The 18156-nt window shown below is 40.1% G+C and overlaps 3 protein-coding genes across 26 annotated transcripts in view; 2 read left to right on the forward strand and 1 right to left on the reverse strand.

The window, feature by feature from the left end:
• The window catches only part of CENPU (centromere protein U), a 17412-nt gene extending 15623 nt beyond the window's left edge, over positions 1-1789 (forward strand). For all 6 annotated transcript variants that reach the window (XM_077302268.1, XM_077302272.1, XM_077302271.1 and 3 more), the window contains exon 12: positions 1549-1789. In XM_077302268.1, coding sequence (XP_077158383.1) covers positions 1549-1659 — 111 coding nt within the window. In that variant the 3' untranslated portion in view covers positions 1660-1789. The remainder of the gene's footprint in view (positions 1-1548) is intronic.
• PRIMPOL (primase and DNA directed polymerase) lies at positions 1749-17493 on the reverse strand. Of its 11 annotated transcripts, none has more exons than XM_077302264.1 (15): positions 17355-17489; positions 16655-16717; positions 15605-15658; positions 14396-14580; positions 12862-12953; positions 12020-12161; positions 10586-10733; positions 8817-9107; positions 7888-8050; positions 7189-7286; positions 6602-6685; positions 6407-6515; positions 5765-5847; positions 4151-4197; positions 1749-2665 (listed from the first exon to the last, which is right to left on the reverse strand). In XM_077302264.1, exons 3-15 carry the CDS (start codon positions 15612-15614, stop codon positions 2360-2362), a joined length of 1758 nt encoding a protein of 585 aa, XP_077158379.1. In that variant the 5' UTR covers positions 15615-15658; positions 16655-16717; positions 17355-17489; the 3' UTR covers positions 1749-2359. The 11 variants fall into 11 exon arrangements, with proteins under 11 accessions (XP_077158379.1, XP_077158375.1, XP_077158373.1 ...); XM_077302260.1 differs by having other exon boundaries at positions 15605-15693; XM_077302258.1 differs by lacking the exon at positions 16655-16717 and having other exon boundaries at positions 15605-15693; positions 17355-17493.
• The window catches only part of CASP3 (caspase 3), a 12581-nt gene continuing 11854 nt past the window's right edge, over positions 17430-18156 (forward strand). For 2 of the 9 annotated variants that reach the window (XM_077302280.1, XM_077302284.1), the window contains exon 1: positions 17475-17588. Coding sequence is in view for 1 of the 9 variants with exons in the window: in XM_077302276.1 (XP_077158391.1) it covers positions 17663-17687 (25 nt within the window). In the remaining 8 variants the exon portion in view is untranslated. Of the gene's footprint in view, positions 17688-18033; positions 18066-18156 lie in introns of those variants that run through there. The other 7 variants (XM_077302277.1, XM_077302281.1, XM_077302282.1 and 4 more) reach the window with 7 other exon arrangements.

Raw genomic sequence — 18156 nt, forward strand, 5'->3', positions numbered from 1 at the left:
AATCCCAAAGCACCCCCCAAAACCCACTCCACCAAACCAAAAGAATAGCTTGGAAAAAGTGATTAGGAAAAGAAGGAGAAAAAAATATCAGAATCCCTCAGTCAAACCATTGATGTCCTACAAGCTGCCAGAGTAAGCTTCCAAGATATTTGCAGAAGGCAATGGTTAGCTGGAAGCAATTAGCTCACTTGCAAAGAGCTTAGTTTTTAATATCTTTGCAGAAGGCAAAGGTTAAATGGAGGCCACTAGCTCACTTGCAAAGAGCTCAGGTTGCAGGTGCAATGCTGCAATTGGCTGGCTAGGGGCAGGCTGTAAATTACCTGTGTATAAGCCGAGGACGTCTTTTAAGTGCTAAAAACAGTGCTGGAAATCTCGGCTTATATGCGAGTATATATGGTATGTATAACTAGATTTAAAGCCCATTGTACTTGTAAGGGTGCTAGAAAGGGTGGATCAGAGAATGTCTTGCCTGGTAGTGGGTTTGTGGCAAGAGTATGGTAGGTTTTTTGGCAGAAGGGATGGGAGAGGTGTAGGAAAGTATAGAGATACTAGGGGGGAATGTGCAGTAGTGGTTTGTGAAGGAGGGATTAAGTTGTTTGTTGTGTAGAAAAGGTAGTGCATTTCCATATGGTGAAGAGGATGGGTTGGAGGGGGAAAATTGTACAGAGTTTGCTGGGCCTCTTCAAGGCCCTGTGTGTGCTGCTGGGCCCGGTGGGAAGGCCTCCCGCCCTGGCGGTGGCACGGCCTTCCTCCCGGGCCTAGAAGCACACCGCTTCTGGGCCCAGGGGGAAGGCCTCCCTCTCCCTGCCCCCAGTGGCGGCGCGGCCTTCCCGCTGGGCCTAGAAGCACACCACTTCTGGGCCTGGGGGGAAGGCCTCCCTCACCTCTGGTGGCAGCGTGGCCTCTTCGAGGCACCGCGGGTATGCTTCTGGGCCCGGGGGGACGGCCTCCCTCTGTACTCAAGCTGTCATGCCTGGCTGGAACTCTGTTCTGTCCTAGTGAGGGCTCAATCGGAAGGCGCTTCATGCCTTCCGATTGGGCCCTCACCCAATTGGCTAGAACTCTTGTCTATCCTGGTGAGGGCCCAATCAGAAGGCGCTTTGCACCTTCCGATTGGACCCTCACCCAGACCAGCCCCTCCCACTCTCTGCCCACTTAGCCCTTAACCGAGCGGTTTTTACTACTTAGGAAGACCTCTGTGGGTCAAAACACATTAGGTTTACTTTGTCATGTGTAGTTAGGTATGAGTTGTTTTTACTTTGTTTTTAATATATCAGTGGACTTTGTTTAATCAATATTTGTAATGATTTTTTAATATTGTTTTGCAGCTCAACTTTTGGGTTCCTAATAAATTTCCACTACAAATAATCTTTAAGAAATGAACAGTTTACACATTTTAACAGTTTGCCCACAGATTAGATACTAGTAACCATGAGCAGAAAGCATCTGCAGATATTTCCAGAAATGTACAGTATGAAACTAATGTGATAAAATTAGCTCAAAAACTGGGAAGCTGCACTAATAATTTTCCCTTCCTTTTTTCTATAGTATGGAATTCACAGCCTTCCTGCCCTGTTGGTGGAATCACGAAGGATTTTAAGAGCTGAAAGTCACTTTCGAAGTATAAATTCAAAATTACAACAAATGTTGGCTTCATAAAACAAGTAGAGAAAAACGAAACTTTTTAACTTGTATGGTAATGCATGCATGATTTTATTATTGGTATAATTTGCTATATTCTGGTATCAGGTTTTTGAGCACTTGAATAATAATCTTTCTTCTAATGACATTCTTAAGAAGCCATAAGTCATTTTAGACCCACTACTCGAAGAAACACAATGAATGCTTTGTGACTTAATTTGATATATATTAGTGAAACTCTGAAAAAGTCTCATTCCTTCAGAAGATTTCCTGGTGGGCTTGGGAATGACAGAAGGTATTTTTAGTAATATAATAAAACTAATATTGTGTAAAATATTTCAATATCATTTTTATGGAAAAATTCAAATAGTACAAAGTATTAAATTCTTAATGTGTTCTAGCTAAAAAAATACAATAAAATACAATATCTTATTGAGCCCAACTTATGAGAATTCATTTTACTGTCATCAAGACTACAAGGATAGTTAGCTTATAGCAAAATAATATGTTCTCTTTATGTCTGACAATGTTAATAGGGAGGAAGAAGGAAACCAACCCTGAAATCTTTTTTTCTTCTGTTGGTTAAAGCTACAGTCCACATTCTATGCCAGCAAAGACCCCAGAATAAAGATGATATGAGTATTCCCATCTAGAGGAATAATTATAAGAAATGTGTTGTTACTATGCCAAGATAACACCATGTTAATTGTTTGCCCATTTACACCTGAACTTCATCAACTTCATGTTTTCTTAAAGCATCTATTAGGAGCTCATCTGGTATTTCATCAACGTCCCAGTTCTTCTGAGGGTGCAAATTAGTAACAGCATCAGCTAGTTCGACATCTTCTGAAGCTTCCAAAAAACATATGTCATCAAGCTCATCATCTAACTCAACACTTGAAGGTCTCCGGTTTTGTCCCATACTTTCACTTTTTGCTGCTAATGACAAACCTGTAGAATTTTGCATATTGGCTTTTTCTTCTATGTTCCCATTTCCATCCATTATATATACATAGTCTTCATCCTGAAAAAGAATTGTTTAATTTTTAAAACAGCTTGTTACTAGTATGGGATTTTCTAAAAGTATTACTATTACCCTCTGAAATGCTTGTTTTCTGTATAACAACCCATCCTCCCTTATAGAAATGTCTTCCCATATGAAATGTCCAGCCTGCAGTCTTGTAAAACCCCTGCTTTTAAATAAGTAATAGCAAAACTTCAGGGAGAGAACTTGCCTTCGGACTTAGGTCAACTGCTTCTAAATAATGCCAACTTATTTAGTTGCCAAACTAAATAAAGCCAAACAAGGCCAACTTATTCATAGTAATCATGATACATATATTCTTAATGTAAGATCAAGCGATGACGGTGTGTGAGAATGAGGCATTGGAGAACTCAAGTGCTGAGAAGCGCCTCTTAGAAGGGATTTTGAATCATCAGTATTCAGAAATCAAAAAGCACATTTGCATGGAAGGGGAAGGCAAGAAATCTGGCTCTGGGGCTACAGAAGGCTAGGTTTATGTAAGCCTATCCCACCAATTATGCAGATAGTTTAAACATTTTTAACTCTTGCATTGTTTTGAACCTTAAGAAATGGTAAGAATATAAACTACTGGGACACTGCTCCATGTCAAGAAACAGTTTATACTAGGTTCTGATGACCTCATCAGCTGACCCAGGTATAAGCTGCTTCATTTTAGCATGCAATGATTGGGGCCTTCATGCATAAACAGCAGAGCCATGAAAGCTGCAATTTAAAGGCAATTAAAACTATCTTAACAGCTGCAGTAATATTAGATACGCAAAGATATTTTGGATCAAGTCTTAATCTTGGAATATGTTCAAAATACATTCACAATACAGAGTTCAGTAAACTATTATTCCTAAAGCAATAATTTAGTATGATGAGGATTTAGAATATTAGGAAGTGCATTTAGCCATTGACTGAATGCAACTCAGGTCAGCTACTTTTAATGAAACCACTGCAGATTGCTTCTTAACATCACAGATCCTAATCTAGCTGACTATGGAACAGCTGCGGGATCAGTCTGAATATATTTAACCTCTGAGCACTGGCCCTTATCTAGCTAGCACAATCCAAAAAGTTAACTCATTGATTTTCCAGGAATGTGTTTCTGGCCAGTGCACAGATTAAGAAAAGAGGGAGGGGGAATGAATGTGTTATAAGTAGAATTTTAGCAGCAGAGAATACGTATTATATACAAACAACATTTTATGTGAAACATCATTCACCTCCCCTACTTTATGTATCAATTTTCATTTTCAGAGACATTAATTCAAAGTAAAGAGGTATATGCTGAGTAGAGGTAAACTTGTGAAATTTTTTGCCAATGCCAATGCATCATTAAGGAAAGACTAGATTTATTGTAAAAGTGGCCTCAGAAATAGTCCATCAGAAAAGAATTTTCCTTTTATCAGTTCATCCATTTAATACAAATCAAATGTACTTACAGTATGTTTTAAAAACTGTTAAATAAGAAAAGCATACCTCTTTGAAAAGGAATGGGAGGCATGTGTTAGATGGTAATGGAAAACCTGTCATGAATGAAAGAGAATTTGCATTACTTATCCTTATCCATGGTTCCTCTTAATATTTGTGAAACCAGCTTGCGGGTGGAGTGGGTCCAGAGTATCCGAGATGGAATAGAGTTTGCTGGCCGCACCCCAATTGGCCCTGCCCCTACACCTCCCGCCATAACTACTGCAAGAAGGGCAGCCCCACAGCGCGCCCACAGCCTTCACAGTTTCTGGCTTCGCCCTCACTGCTGTTGCTGCCCGCCCCAGGTCCGGGCCGGAGGCGGTGGCCAGACACCCCCAATTCCAGCAACAGTGCAACTCGCCTGGCCTGCACAACACCACCATCCCTTCCTCCCAGCCCTGGCCCTGTCATGAGGGATGCAGCGGCAGTGGTGTGGGGACCACAAACCCGGAGTACGATGCCGCTCTGTACTGGCCCACGACTCCTATGCACTCCTGCCACTGTTGAAACCGGGACCTCTCTGATGTCATGAACCCTCCCTGCCTTCATTCATGCCCTCCCTCCCTTCCTGCAGCCTGGCCTCGTCAGGCACCATAGAGCTGTAAATCTCCCTTGGGCTCCATGCCTCCCTTGCATTCCCAGTAGGACACCACTATCTCACTTCCTTATCGAGACGCTTATTGTGACCTTGCCGAGACAAGCAGAGTCTCAACAGAAATGTAGCTATTGAGATCAAAAGACCAGGTCATCTGGCCTGGCTGGGAAACCTCACACCCTTGCTATCTGATGCTCTCCCGCTTAAATTCCTTGTACCCCCTCCCCTATCGCCTCAACCCTATAATCCCCCAATGTTTATTGTACCTTTGTATCTGCCAAGACCTTTGCTCAAGGGGTCTTGGCACGCTCCAGCTTATAGTACAGTCTGTTTAATAAAGCTCTTCTTTTGGATCCTGAACTGCTGTCTGGATTCTGAATGTGCTTTAGCATGGACTCTATTAACGGGGCTCAGTTTGATTCCTGACACCTGAGCCTGCATGCCACCGCCAGAACAACGTTGCACCCTCCTCCACAGCGAGCGTACCCATGCCGCTGATGGAGCAACTCCCCGGGCCCGCGCCAGACCACAATCCCTCCCTGCCGATGCTTCCACCGCCACGACGGGGCCAGCGGCAAAGCATGGACCTCCAGCTTGCAACACTCCACACCGCCTCCCACAACACTGCGGCTGCCTGTCCCGGAAGGTTGCGCTCCGGCCTTACTCAGAATAAGTCATCAACGCCCATCGCCAGCCCCCCACGGATATGAGGACCCTGCACCCAGGAACCCTGCCTCCTCCCGCCCTGCCCGTCCACTCTCAGTACACCCGCTGCTCACCCATCCACCCACCTGCCCACCACCTCGTTGCCGTCAGCCCACTCCAAACATCCCAAGCCCTGACTCAACCCACCCCCTTCCTCCTGCCACCTGCCACCTTTCCAACCTTATGTCCCCACCCTCTGCGCCTCACCTTCCCTACCTCCTGCCCCCCCCCGCCACTAGCACCTGCTGTATTGAGAATACAACGGGCTTGACAGCTAGCGTTATAATAAAATATATTACTGTAGATATTACAAAGGTACTTACATTCTGACTTGAAGTTTTCAGCTCTGCAAACAGGATCATGACATTTTTGATACCAGGTCTCCCTTTTCAGATCCACTATAATCCTGGAAATACAGGTGAAAGAGTTAGATTCAGTGTGTGGCGTGGCAGCAGTCCTTTGGAGAGGTCTCATTGGCTGCAAATCATAGTAGTACTTGACCGTTTTGATCTAAATATTTTTCATGCAGTATGAAACAAAGAATTAAAAATCAGTATTAGTCCTGATATTAACTTTCTGCCAACAAGCAATGTTATCAGCAAACCCAGATCTCTCTTGAAAAGAACAGATTCTTCCTTGAGTATGCTGAAGAAGAGTGGGGATGGGATTGATTCACTAGACTAGAACACAGTTTAGATATAAAACATTTGTTGCCATTTTTGTGACTTATTAGTTTGATACTGTACTTGGGAAGTGCATGTCATGTTACACAATTGAACAGAGAATTACATTAACAAATACTACTTTCTTATACATGATTTGTATTAAATCATATCCAAATGAATTAATGCAAAACAATTTTTTAAAATTTATTTCTTAAAGCCATTCTGCCAAAATAGTATTTTTAGATTTTTTCTGAACCAGCAACTTATTAACAAAATATTTTTAAAGATAATTATACATACATTATATTGTTACTTTTGTGAGCTCTGCCAATATTTCTACACCAGCGATACTTAGAGATGTCATACACTAGAAGCTCTTCAAGAGAAAAATAATTCCATCGTCGTATCCCTGCAAAAATAAAATACTTAATTTTCCAAGCAACTATATGACCTTTAAAAAGTACTTCTTTCTGTTGGACACACAATATTTCTTACCTCCTTGAATGTTATCTTTATTGACTAAAGACACAACGAAGTTATCAATTTCTGGATAGGGTGAGCTCTGGCATCCAATGGGGACTATAAAAGAGGGATGTAAAGAGTACTCACTGTCAGGTTCCCTTTGCCTTACAGAACACAAACTATTTCTAAAGTTAATGAGATCATTCTGTTGTAATCAAACATGTCACAATTATATTGCTCAAGCATAATTGTGGTTACAAAACAATCTTTTCTAAATGTGTCAATTTTGCTTTCAAAAAGTCAAATTCTCAGTCTGTTGTGAAAAGGGAGTGAATCTTGTTCTCATCCCCACTTATCTGTAACATTATAAAATCACAATTATCTTCCTCCCATGTGCAACGTAATCTTTACATCAGTTGCCTGCCAGTAGCCTTTTAGTTACTGTACAAAATTATAAAAATTGATGATGATAAGCACCTGACCATAAGCATATCTCTGTAAAGTTCATAATCCACTCATATATGCTAAAATCTACATACAAATGCTGAATGAAGTATTCAAGAACAGAAAGCTATTTTTTAAACTTAAATTTGTATTTAACATGGATTGAATGTAATTACCTGGGTTGTTACTAGAATGGCTGCCATCTAAGCAAACAGACCCTTCTTTTGTCTTTTCTGGATTGTCACAGGACAGAATTTTTAAACAACTTGAAAATCTGAACCAAAGAATAAACACAAGAGGGATGAGAAATAGGGATTTGCTTGATGCAAACCTCTTTTCCCAGATACTGTTTTTTGGTAGTGTGTCATGTTTTCACCCCATACTATAGCCACATATAAAAACAACCTATCAATTTGACTTGCAAAATTTCTTCTGAGTATTTGGAGAAGTGCATCAACTCAGAAAAAGGAGATTCTTATCCTAACAACAAGCAACAGCACTGATCAATATTAATCTTAAGGGCAGGGTGGCAAGATTTTTCCTCCTCTGTCCCTGCCTGTCCATCATGGAGTCAGTACCTATTTTTTATGTATATTTTTTAAATTTTCTATACTGTATTCCCAGCAAGCTAGCTCAGGGTGGTGCATATCATATTAAAAAACCATAATAACAGCATAAAATATTTAATTAAATTTATGTGAGAACACGCTCAATCTATATGCAAATTTGCCTCCAATCCTGGATTCTGAATTGTCAAGGGAAAAAACTGGCTAATTCATCGATGCCTCAAGTGAGATAATGAACACACTCAGTAATAATGTAAATGAATTTTAGGAAAACGATTTAAAATTTCAGTAGAGAAACATAATTGTTACCTCACGTTACAGATCAAAGAGGAAAGGAAATACTGCTCTTCTATAGAAGTATTCTTTACAGATTTAGGAACAAACTTGTTATCTTTAGCAATCTCTAAAATGACACTGTTTCCTGCTTTTGATGATTTATATAGTCGGAAATTTCTGTTCTTTGTATAAACACCTATAAAAAAATTAACCAATTAAATCTACAATTGCGTTTTTTAAAATTAAGTCAAGTCACAGTCCAGTTCCATTTAAAATTAAGAAATTTAAAATGATAAAATGATTACAGCAATATTTTATAAATCTATTTAGAGAATGTGTACACTGCCTGTCCAGACCCACTGGAGGCAGCTAGCAAGTCTGATAAGGGGCGGTATATAAAAGGATTCATATATATAAGTAAATAAATAAAAGACAAAGCAATAAAAACATGCTAGGGCATAAATGCAACATAAAACAAACAGGGCAGTTTATGCTATTGATAAAATAGCCATCAAGCTTGGATCAGACATTAGATCAGCTAAAAGAGAGAAATAGTTTGGCCTGGGGCCTAAAGAACAATAAAGCGAGGTGCCAGGTAAATAGGGTCTCAACAGAGAGCTCTCTAAAGGTGAAATGCCACCACTGAAAAAGCAACTTTACTCAGGAATAAATCCATGTTATTAAATGGGGACTGTTCCCAGAAAAGTTCCTAGAAAAACTGTTAAGTCAACAGTTTCTACATATATTTGAAATTAGTAGATTCAGAGTACCTTTATTGGCAAAAAATTGCAAAGCATAAAACGAAAAACGGGCGACGATTCCAAGATGGCAGCGGAGTGAGAGCAACTAGTTAACGCTCTTTTGATAAGCCTCCAAAAAGCTTCTACAAAGCCTCTAAAAAAACTTTTTGAAAATAGTATTAACACATATTTCCGAGAATGTTACTAATTTTAAATATTTACCAAGATCTACAAATAGTTGCTTTCCTCCATGTTTTCCATTTACTAATAGAAAAGAAAGATCTGAATTTTCTGTCTGTTTTGATGTCTCTTTCCCCTGTGTTCTGTGTAAATTCAGATGCCTGCTCTGTGACATGCCCTTCATTGCAATCTGGTTTTCACGGCAACTAGGCAAATGAGAAGTAGCCTCATAACTCTTAGAAACAGTAGAGACCAGCTGTTCCTCTGGAACCAATGGAACTTTATTCTTAGATAAAAAAATAGCAGGTTGCAGATTTGATCTTAAAAAGTTACCTTGAAACGAGAAAAAATGAGAATATCATTTGAAAAAGAACTATTTCAAATTTGATCAGAAACAATTCTGGCTTGGGGAAAAGTAATAAATCTAGTTACGTTTAGAAACAAAACCAGAATGTACATAGAGTATAAATTCCTATAGTCAACAAAGGGACCATGAGGAACAGAACATTTAAGTTGTGCAAACTGGAAACACTAAACCAGTGTATCCAATTCTCCTAATTTAGTTCTGTGTCAGCATGCCTTAAAACTAAGTTTCACACAAACTCTTTCCTCCCACTATTACATGTGCTCTATATTTTATGATATCAGTTAAATTAGACAGTTTCATCCCCTCAAGGTACCCACTTGTACTTTCATATATAACTATTTCAACTCACAGACATTTTAATATTTATTTAGTTAATTTATATCCACTTTTTCTACTCAATGGGGTTCAAAAGTCGCTTACAACAGTGGTCCGCAACCTTTTCCAGGCTGCGGACCGGCGGCAGCGGAGAGGCCGATCGCCGAGCCGCTCATGCCACGCATGCACGGCCGGGTCAGGAGCCTCATGTGCCTTTTGTACACAGTTAACTCTAGCGACTGGCACGAACTGAACCACAAAGCAAAAATTGTGATAAATGATGCTGATTGTGGTTCATGAACAGATGTTTGTGATGGGTCTCATGTCACAAATTTCCACAAACTTTTAAAGCATTTATTGGCAGTTTGTGAATGGAGCAGAAAGCAGGGATTTAAAGGACTCTGCATCCCTTTAAACCCCTGCTTTATGATTTTTACAAAAACGAGCATTGACCACTCAGCTGTGGGGAACAAGCTGTTCCTGTCAATCAGCTGTTTTTCGGGCTTTCTACAAACCCCATTTAAAGTGTCTGCAATCCATTTCAACAAGGCTTACAAGGCCAAGAACCACAAATCAGTTTGCAAACAAACCTGGTTGCTTCATGGTTTGGCCAGAAGATTCATGCCCATCCTCTAGTTAACTCACAAGATCTGTGTTCTCTTTTTGTTCTACTAGTTTTTTTTCTTTTTTGAAATCTTCCACTTGTACTTCATACAAGTACATCTTTAAAATATAATTTTCCCACTGATATTTCTCCCCTTTCTTCCCTAACATGTCCTCTCTTTCATTAAACTGTAAACATGTGCCAAATAAGGTTATATTTTTGATGTTAGGCAGCACCAGTTTATGAGTTTAGGTGTCAAAGGCATTACTATAAAAGATGCAGAAAGCATAACAAAACTTCACATTCTAATACTGAGTTTAAGTACTGCAGTAAATAATCACTATTTGTAATGTAAAATGAATTCCTGTAATAAACTGATGGTTGTGGGATTCAGGACTTTTGGCTCCTTTCCCTTTTTATTTACATTAATAACTATTTAAAAGCCAATGTGATAAACTGAAGGATGTTTACAATACATACAGTAAGCATCACATTTTTAATGCATTTGAAATAAGTGCTACTTACCTATATCAATATTACTTTTAAAAGCAGCGTTGTGGAGCTGAAATATTAAGTGCCGACTAAACTTTTCTTCAGTGCTAGAATCTAAATTCAAAACATCTTCAGCTGAACATTTCACTCCATAGTGTTGTTTTAATTTTTTACAAATGAACTAAAAATAGAAAGTAACATTCATTTTGATAACTTTGCCTTTATTTTCTTTAGAGCAGATGAATTTTTGTATATATAATAACCACATAGACATTAAAAAGAATGATACAGAGGGCTGAGAAGTCAAAGAAATATTCCCATGTTTTCAGTAACAGTTCCTTTCATATGAAAGCTGCATAGAGAGTTTGGCTGTTTTATTTCCCAGCAGCAGCGCCTTATGTTTCACTGAATATAGCTCCAGAGGCTCCCTCATTTTGGGGTGTGGGTTTATAAGTGGTTTGCAGGATGCACAGTAAATTATATATCCCTCTCCCTTTGGATCTTAGTCAATACATTTAAAATGGAGTGATTGTAAATGGAGAATTGTAATCAAAAATGTTTTGCACAAAACCAATGTTTCAACCCTCAGTTCAGCTTCCCTGCATTCTCCGTATCTTTTACATATAGTGCAGATAGTTAAGCATACTGTCCCACTCTAATGTGACCCTAGATCTGTTCAGACTCATAAATACTGTTTCAGTCACCAGTGCACATCCTATGAAAATTGCTTTGATTCTGAAGCAAGGCTAAATGATTGTTTACATGCATGTGAACAAGAATTGGGGTCATGAATGCCATTCTCCCCTCCCGCACATGTGCTGTGACTGCTTCCCTGCCTAGCTTGTGACAAATCATGTGTTGCTGTTTCATATAGAGTGGCAAATCACAATTCCAGTTTGCCCTGCCATGTAGTTCGTAGGACAAGCACAAACTCTAGTTTGTTATCTCAAATTCTGAATTGTCACAAAACATCATGGGAAGGAGGGGAGCACAGTGCATGATGGGACAGAGGAGGATGAAGCATGTAGGTCTAAGACTCGTTCACGTACCAAACCATGGTCAGATCCAAACCATACTTTCAGCTAGGCTTGTGATCTTATGGCCTCACAGGCAATCTGCAGTTTCCCCAGACAGATTCAACTTTGCTGATCTATGTATTCATGTCAGAAATTAAGTATCCCATTGTGATAAGATTGATCAGATATCAGAACTTTGGTGCAAATCTCTATTATGAAAGTCTAATCTTTACTCAAATTATAAATGTTTATAGGTGTAATTCTGCTTCTGAAATACATAGACTGGGCATGTATGTTTATTTCTACCTAATGACTAAAACTTCCCTGAGGTGACTGAATCTTCCAAAGAGATTTTTCACTCTTCTTCGTCAGCTTATTCATTGTCTTGGTTAAGATTTTTCCACTAATGATGAACCTAAATCTACCTTCCTAATTTTTCTTACAATATTACCTCTATTAAGACTGCAACCATCTGCTGTCCATCAGCTCCTGGATTCATTGATATGTAAAATTCCAAATCAAAGTACAGTTTGCAAACAGCATTTTCTGGAATAACTTCATAGCAGTGCATGAGGCTTGTTTCACAATGTTTCCTAGATTCAACAAGAATCATTAACTGTATTTGTGCAAATCACATACATTACTGAACAAAATAAATATCCAGATTTCTCATTAATAGAGAGGTTGGGCCATTAAAACTATTCTTCCAGCACAATGTCATAAAAAATAAAGATTCTGCAATATTATGCCAAAGTATCTGGTAATGAACCAGCAAAAAGCTGGGATTGCAGCCCAAAATCTGGAAGAGGCATATGCCTGCACATTTTTCTGTGACTTTCCATCTCAAAAGGTACCTGCACAATAAAATCCCCCAACTATTATTTAAATTCTTCTGCAATCAAGAAGCTTTTGATGATTTAACACAATCATTTTTAAAGAGGACTAGTGGTGGGAGGGACAGCAGTAGAAATAGAATGCAGGTATTGACTGCATTTCTTGCACCAGACCTCAAAGTGCTGGAGTTTTAACAGCTCACAGGTAATTCATGTGCTGCTAGTCTGAATTTTAGACTATTTTTGTAAGTTGAATTACAAAAAGCTGCCATTACTGATTACCTTGGGCCAAACAATCTTACTTGGAAGTGAAATTCAGTGGACAAGCTAGTCAAATGTACTTGAAAGTGAAATGCAATGGACAGACTAGCCGTGTTAGTGTTCTACTGAATAAACATGGCTTAGCCATACAAACATGGCTTAGAATAATACAAATAGTTTTTAGTTTTCCGATACTTACTTGTAATAAAACCAAAGTTCTGTGTATGTTGTTACAAGATAAAACCTCTGTTTGTTTTCAGCATTCTTTTCCAGTGCAAATACATGAACATCCTTTTAAATAATAATAATAATAATAATAATAATAATAATAATAATAATAATAATAATAATAATAATAATAAAGTATTAGGTCTCATTTTTTCATACAAGCAGATAAGATATATAAATGCCAGTTAGTAGTTTGGTTCCTTTGCTGTACTTGGCTTCCAATGCATCCTCCTATGCATAAAACATATCAAATGTTATAACACAAAATCAGGAAGGCTAAGCATGACAGAAGGATGACAATATAGTGGATTCTCTTTGTCAAGAATCTAAAAAGGTCAAAATAAGAGAAGTGAACTTGAGCCTATATAGGGTAGAACACAAATTCTAAAAAATATAGTACTAGTAGTGGAGGATTAGTATGCATGTATGCATTGATTTTATTGAGGCAATGCTATATGCCTTGTTTTTTTAACTTAAATATGAGTACTATATTTTTTTTATTGTGTTCTACCCTATATAGGCTTAAGTTCATTTCCCTTATTTTGACCTTTTTAGGTTCTCTTGGCTTTTGTTTGGGTTAGGATATTTTCTTTGTTGTGGATTCTCTGTGTATATCCCATTAATCATCCCTTTTCTTAATTAAAAGCCTTAAAGTCTTTCTTTATACCTATTTACATTATTTAAGAAGTACTGCATTTATTTCCTTTGACCTGGATAGTACATCAGATCTCAGAAACTACACCCTAGTCAGTATTTGGAAGGGAGACCACTAGGGGTGTGCAATCCCCCACCCACCCATGTCAAGACTCAGTTATAAGTTAAATAAATTAAATTGAAACTGAATCTCGGCAAGACAGAAGTGTGGATGTGTATACCTAATAGCAGTGGGTTTGCTACGTAAGTTCATATTTATTATGAAGGATCAGGTTTACTGTTTGGTGCAGTATTCTTGCTGCTTGATTCCCTAGTAACTACAGTGGTCATAATTTACCATCCTTGGATTAAAAGCCATTTCCAATCCCTACCTTGCCATTATTATCTGTGCTTCCATTTGGATTATTGTGGTGTGCTCTACATGGGGCAACCCGTGAAGATGATTTGATAGCATAAACAGAATCCTGAGGCCTCCTTTCCATTTGGAGCAGAGCACAATTGAATATATTGTCTCTCAAATATTGCTCTCTATTGAGGTGGGCAGAGGAGACTCCTCTGTACTGGGCCCCCTTCATTTTCGAGGTGAAATTTAACAGGGACCTTGATGCACTGATTTGATAGAAGTCCCTGCCTTTTAAAAAATATGCCACACAGAATTGAAGTGTGAACTTACTTTGCTACTTCTTTCAAATTAGTACTATATATATTTTTTTCTTCTAGATGTCTTTACTTTTTGTATTGTTTTATTTGACTTTGCTGTACATGCATAGTCTGAGTAGAACTGCATTTCTTAAATATATCAGAAAATAAACTACGGGCAAATGGTTATCATTAATGATTTACTATAATACCTCTTTACAACTCTTGGCGAAGTTAAATGCTTGGATTTGGCGATGAAACAGCTTCCAGATGGAGGATGGTTGCCAAGGTTTGCACAACAGTGGTCTGTAACGTGAGCACAGTGGCTTTTGTTGATACTGAGATGCTAGCTCTTCAATGTCTTTCATTCTTTCTTCCCACTTTCTCTTTGCTTGTCCTGAAACAATCAACGTATCAACATTTTGAGCTATCCAGAAAACTATCCAAATCAAAAAGATATTTTGGTATGTCATCAAATTTCTATTAGCAAATAACAAGAAGAGCTCAAAAAATTCAGAAAAGCATTGCAGGATGCAGCTTAGGAAACAGAAAAGAAACTGATTCTCTTCTTGACTCAAAAGAGGCAGATAAAATTGTGACTGGTTCTTTGTTGGCTAGGTCCCGTTTGTTAAAACCATAGGTAAATTGTGGCATTAGAACAAAGGGAACAAAATGGTGAAGCACCAAGCGCTTCTAGGATGTCCCCATCAATTAGTGGAAAGGAGTACTTCTCATTTTGTCACTGGTTTCTTGCATTCGGATGGAATTTGAAGGGAGCAGATGGTTACTGTACATGCAACAAATAGATCCCATGACAGAATTATATTCTATGGAAGACATACACCTTAGGGCCACCCCATGATATCTTTAAAATACACATCAACTCATGGCATGGTGTCTATCGCTAAAAATAGTGCTAATACACCATCAGCACATCATCATCTTATACTGGCATAAGTATTTTGAAGCAAAGCATTTTCCTCCAAAGCATCTATTAACCCAGATCTAAATTGTCAACAAATAATCTCCACCTAGGTTTGAGAAACACATTTCTGATAATGGCCCCCGGTACAGGTCCAAAACTCATTGGATGAGGCCAAGTACAAACCTAGAGCAGCCTACAAGGTTTCAGAAAAATACAAACATTATTTTTAAAAATTAATGTTTTACTGAAAAGGCTGAGATTTGGCTTTTTGAGGGAGTTGAACAAGGGAGGAGGAATGGAAACTTCCACCGGCACATGAGCCAGGTAGGTGGTCCTGCAAGTGGATAGAAACAGGAAGTACTGCTAAGCATGGAGTATGTGATTCATTCACCTGTACAAACATTTTCGAGTGACAGTCTGTGTGCACTGGGATTTGTTTCCGATACAACTAAATCAGTAACTACGTTTGCTGTAAACATCTGAAAAGTGAACTTACTGGTGCTCATGAAAGGCACTGGACAATGATTGTTAATGTTGAATCATCAGACTTCTAATTAGATACAGCAAATATGAAGAAAAATATATCTGTAATAAAAGATAAACTTAAGACAGAGTCAGAGTAGTTCAGCAGTGGAATAGGCTGCCTAAGGAGGTGGCGAGCTCCCCCTCACTGGCAGTCTTCAAGCAAAGGTTGGATACACACTTTTCTTGGATGCTTTAGGATGCTTTGGGCTGATCCTGCATTGAGCAGGGGGTTGAACTAGATGGCCTGTATGGTCCCTTCCAACTCTATGATTCTACAACACAAGCAACTTTCAATTGAATTTTTGTCCACAGAAATGTCTTAGTCTTCACATTCCTTTTAAGTTAATGATAACAACACAAGATAAAGTAACCTTGTGTTTTTCATCCTGTGGGCCCCAAGCTATTTGGATCTGTGGATCACTATACCAAAACAAAAACTATTGAAATAACAAGTGAAATGCCCACTATTTGCACTGGCCAAACTTTTGCTTTTATTTTTCCTCTAACTGGCACTTTTACTTTTACAAACTATTAATACTATTCACGAAGAACAAGAGTTCCATCTTATAGAAAATTACAAATATGGGCAGAAAAATAGGGACACACACTTCAGTTGGTTCAGTAAGGGTGCAATTTAAATCAAATATAACATATTTTGGTCAGTAAGACAGCAAGTTAATGTCCCACATCTGATGGGGGGGGGTATTTTGGATTTGCTTTGTTTTAACAGAGGTTGGTAACCCCATAATTATGTGCCAACAACAGCCCACTGAACTATTATGCTTGGCACCCAGGGTTCGATCTCTGTCCAAGCAGCCAAGGCACCGACAGCACTACTGTGGCCAGCAGGGCAGGAGAAGGCAACTGACACGGCTGGTATCAACGTCACCTCCTAGATCACCACAGTAACCAAATGATTCCACCTTCTTTCTTCAGCACACAAGCACTGTGTTGGATACAATTAGATTTTCTGCTAATGGAAAACACTTATGTCAGTACAACAGAACTTGGCATTTCTTACTTTGATCTCCCCAAAATGTTGCGCCTGGATTTTCCAGGATGGCATCAGAGGTAAACTGAAGACCTGAAGCAGGATGAGGCAATTGGCAGAAATTACTTTCCCTTTCTGTTAGCAGAAAATTAATTCTAAATCCAACACAATGCATGTCAGAAACCTTCACAGGAGTGTATTAAAGAAGAGAAGGTCCATGCTATGAGACACTGCAACTAATTCTCTAGGAAAGGGCATGCCACCTATCTTTTCTACAATTCCAAGCATTTTATCCACAGATCCTTGTTAACTGAAATTTCCACTGAAGGTAGAAGCAGCGATGTGCAGGTATAGTCTCCAAAAGCAGCAGTAAAAACAACCACACCTCCCTGTAAGACCTCTCACCTAAGAGAAGAAAGCCATGTGACACCTTTGATTAAGACTGACCACAGTAGTGCAAGCTTTCATGTGGAAGGACCGTTCATTCATATGATCTTAGGGCTTCTTTGTCTCTCTTACCAATCCCCACCCCAACCTCAAACAATCCGGTATTGCAGCATCCCCAGATGTTTTCATTCTGCACACGTTAAACCATGCACTTTAGAAGCAGACCTTCCTGCTTCCCGCAGGAAAATCACACGGAAAGGCTGGAGGGCAGGGGTGAAGAAGACGCGCTAGAATACGGAGTGGCGTGTCCGGCAGCGAGCTGGCTTTCCTGGCTCCTGCCTACCTCAGAGGATTTGGCGGCTGTTGGATGCCGCTTTAGAGACCCCTAGTAACGGGGGAAGAGACCAAAGGCAGCGGAGCCAGCCGGCCAGCCACTGTCGCCATTGGCTTCCTTGTTGCTGGGGCCGTCTCCTTCCTGCTACGGCTCCGTCTCCTCCTCTTCCAGGGCGGAGCTGACGAGGAGACCGAAGGGAGGCAAGAAGGGCGCACGAAGCAGCCGGGGTCCGGTGTGGGGAAGGTAGGCATCCTCCGTCGCCGCCGCCGCAGAGGTCAGTGACTTCCCGGCGCTGCGATTTGGCTCCCCCCCGGGCGATGTCTGGGAGCCGCTCCGGGTCGGGTGAGGCAAGCGGCAGTTAACGGCTTCGTCCGCGGGGGGGGGGGGGGGGACGCTCAGGGAGTTCTTCCCTCAGGGAAACCGTTGCTCCTCGCTCAGTCCGTCGCCCCCCCCCCCCGCGAGGCACGGGGGGGGGGGCGAGAGAAGCGGCGCTGCTGCTCGCTACTCTTTCTGCCTCCTTCGCAGGCGCCAAGGCGGCTATTGTTCTTTTTCAAACGCGCCCCTCCGCCTCCCAGTCGCCGGCTCCTCAGCTGGGCTGACTAACATGGAGACGGGATGGTGGGACCGACCCGCTTCGCTTTCTTTCTTTCTTTCTTCCATCGACGTGAGCCACCGCCGGAGGGCGGACGGCGCGTGAGCAAAGAAAGAGAAAGAGGTTTGGTACTGAGCAGCTGGCACTTCGCCCTTTGGGTTTTTTTTGAAGCTGTACTTTCGAAATTACACCTAAGGGCTGTTGCAAAAAGTGAAATGA

This window comes from Paroedura picta, chromosome 10 (genome assembly GCF_049243985.1).
Source record: "Paroedura picta isolate Pp20150507F chromosome 10, Ppicta_v3.0, whole genome shotgun sequence".
Classification (NCBI taxonomy): domain Eukaryota; kingdom Metazoa; phylum Chordata; class Lepidosauria; order Squamata; family Gekkonidae; genus Paroedura; species Paroedura picta.

What these genes read in the sequence shown, in the direction of transcription:
- PRIMPOL (XM_077302258.1), bottom strand. An exon ending in CCATTCTAGTAACAACCCAG is followed by an intron (nt 6,686 to 7,188) that starts GTAATTACATTC and finishes CCTCTTTTATAG; the next exon opens with TCCCCATTGGATGCCAGAGC. An exon ending in TAAAGATAACATTCAAGGAG is followed by an intron (nt 6,516 to 6,601) that starts GTAAGAAATATT and finishes TTATTTTTGCAG; the next exon opens with GGATACGACGATGGAATTAT.